Source organism: Acanthisitta chloris, unplaced genomic scaffold, assembly GCF_000695815.1.
Source record: "Acanthisitta chloris isolate BGI_N310 unplaced genomic scaffold, ASM69581v1 scaffold33265, whole genome shotgun sequence".
Taxonomy (NCBI): Eukaryota; Metazoa; Chordata; class Aves; order Passeriformes; family Acanthisittidae; genus Acanthisitta; species Acanthisitta chloris.
In genome coordinates, this window is record NW_008673673.1 from 1968 (window position 1) to 3194 (window position 1227).

Below are 1227 nucleotides of genomic sequence, written 5' to 3' on the forward strand. Positions count from 1 at the left end.
GCTCCTGGATTAGCCGCTCCACCTGGGGGAGAGGCACAAGCAGCCATTCAGCCCTGGCCATGGGGTACCCAGCCCTGGCTGAGCACCCAGGACCAGTGCTGCAGTAGACCTGCCTGTCCATGGGGCTGTGCACTCACCTCCTTCAGGCCCCGGCAGAAGCGCTCAAAGACACGCTTCATGTTGCCCCCCTTCTCCATGGAGATGACACGTGTATGGTCCTCCTCATTGATCCAGATCAAGAAGGTCTTTTCATTGTTGTGCCTAGGGAAGGGCAGTGTTTGGCTGTGCTGGTGGCTTGCAGAGGCCCCATGCCCACCCAGCCCACCATGCCAACCCTACGTGTCCTTTCTGCTCTGCCACCATGGTGCCCTCGGTTCTGGTGTGCTGCCTGTGCCAGTGGCTGGGAGTGCATTGCCAGAGCCCAGCTCAGCAGCAGGGCAGGCTGCAGCCAGGAGTTGATCCTGGAGATGGGCCCATCAACATGCACCACTGTGGGCAATGGGAGCAGTCTCTAGAGCCTTGGACACAGGCAGGCGCCAGCATGGTGGTGACCCAGTCTGGACTGGGGCCAGGAGCACAGCTCTGCCACTGTGCAGACAGCAGGAGGGGGCTGTGAGGCATGGGGTGGGGCTGGGCTAGGGGCAGCTGGAGCTGGGGACCATGTGTGCTGTGAAGGTGTTTTCCATATAAAGGCACAGAGCCAGTGAGGGTGGCGTGGGCGGACGTGCGTGTGTCTGTCACTGCGGGAGCGTGGGATGTTGCATGGCTGTGCAGAGATGCTGGGAGGGAGCAGTAAGATGCAACTGTGGCAGGGTAGGTTTGGTGGCAGGTAGAGTGTGCAGAGAGCCAGGAGTGCTAGGGATTGTCCAGGGAGCAGAAGGCAACTACAGGGTTTTGGCAACCTTAGAGTGCAAGGTGCTACAGGATGGTGAGAGCAGGTAGGATCGACAGCACTGGCTGGCTCTGCAGTCCCCCTTCCCAGGAGGATGCCGTGATTTGTGTAGGGAGCAGTTGGTTGCTGACTCTGGTGCCCCAGAGGCTCCCAGGTGAGGCCACAGAGCCCAGGGTGGGCATGGCCCAGTGCACTGGTGCCACGTGTGCTGGGGTCTGCCGTGCAGCAAATGTGGGTAATGCAGGTGGCAGGGCTGAGGCAGAACGGATGGAGCAGCAGCATCCTCCCCACTATGTCCTGCTAGCTGCCTGGTGCCAGGGCAGATCCTCACCAGA

General features: G+C 61.0%; 1 protein-coding gene across 1 annotated transcript in view; it reads right to left on the bottom strand.

Moving 5' to 3' along the window:
• The window catches only part of LOC103802557 (creatine kinase U-type, mitochondrial), a gene marked incomplete at its 5' end in the record, with an annotated part of 3933 nt that overhangs the window by 1139 nt on the left and 1567 nt on the right, over positions 1–1227 (bottom strand). The window contains one exon of the mRNA XM_009075040.1: positions 78–261. Coding sequence (XP_009073288.1) covers positions 78–261 — 184 coding nt within the window. The remainder of the gene's footprint in view (positions 1–77; positions 262–1227) is intronic.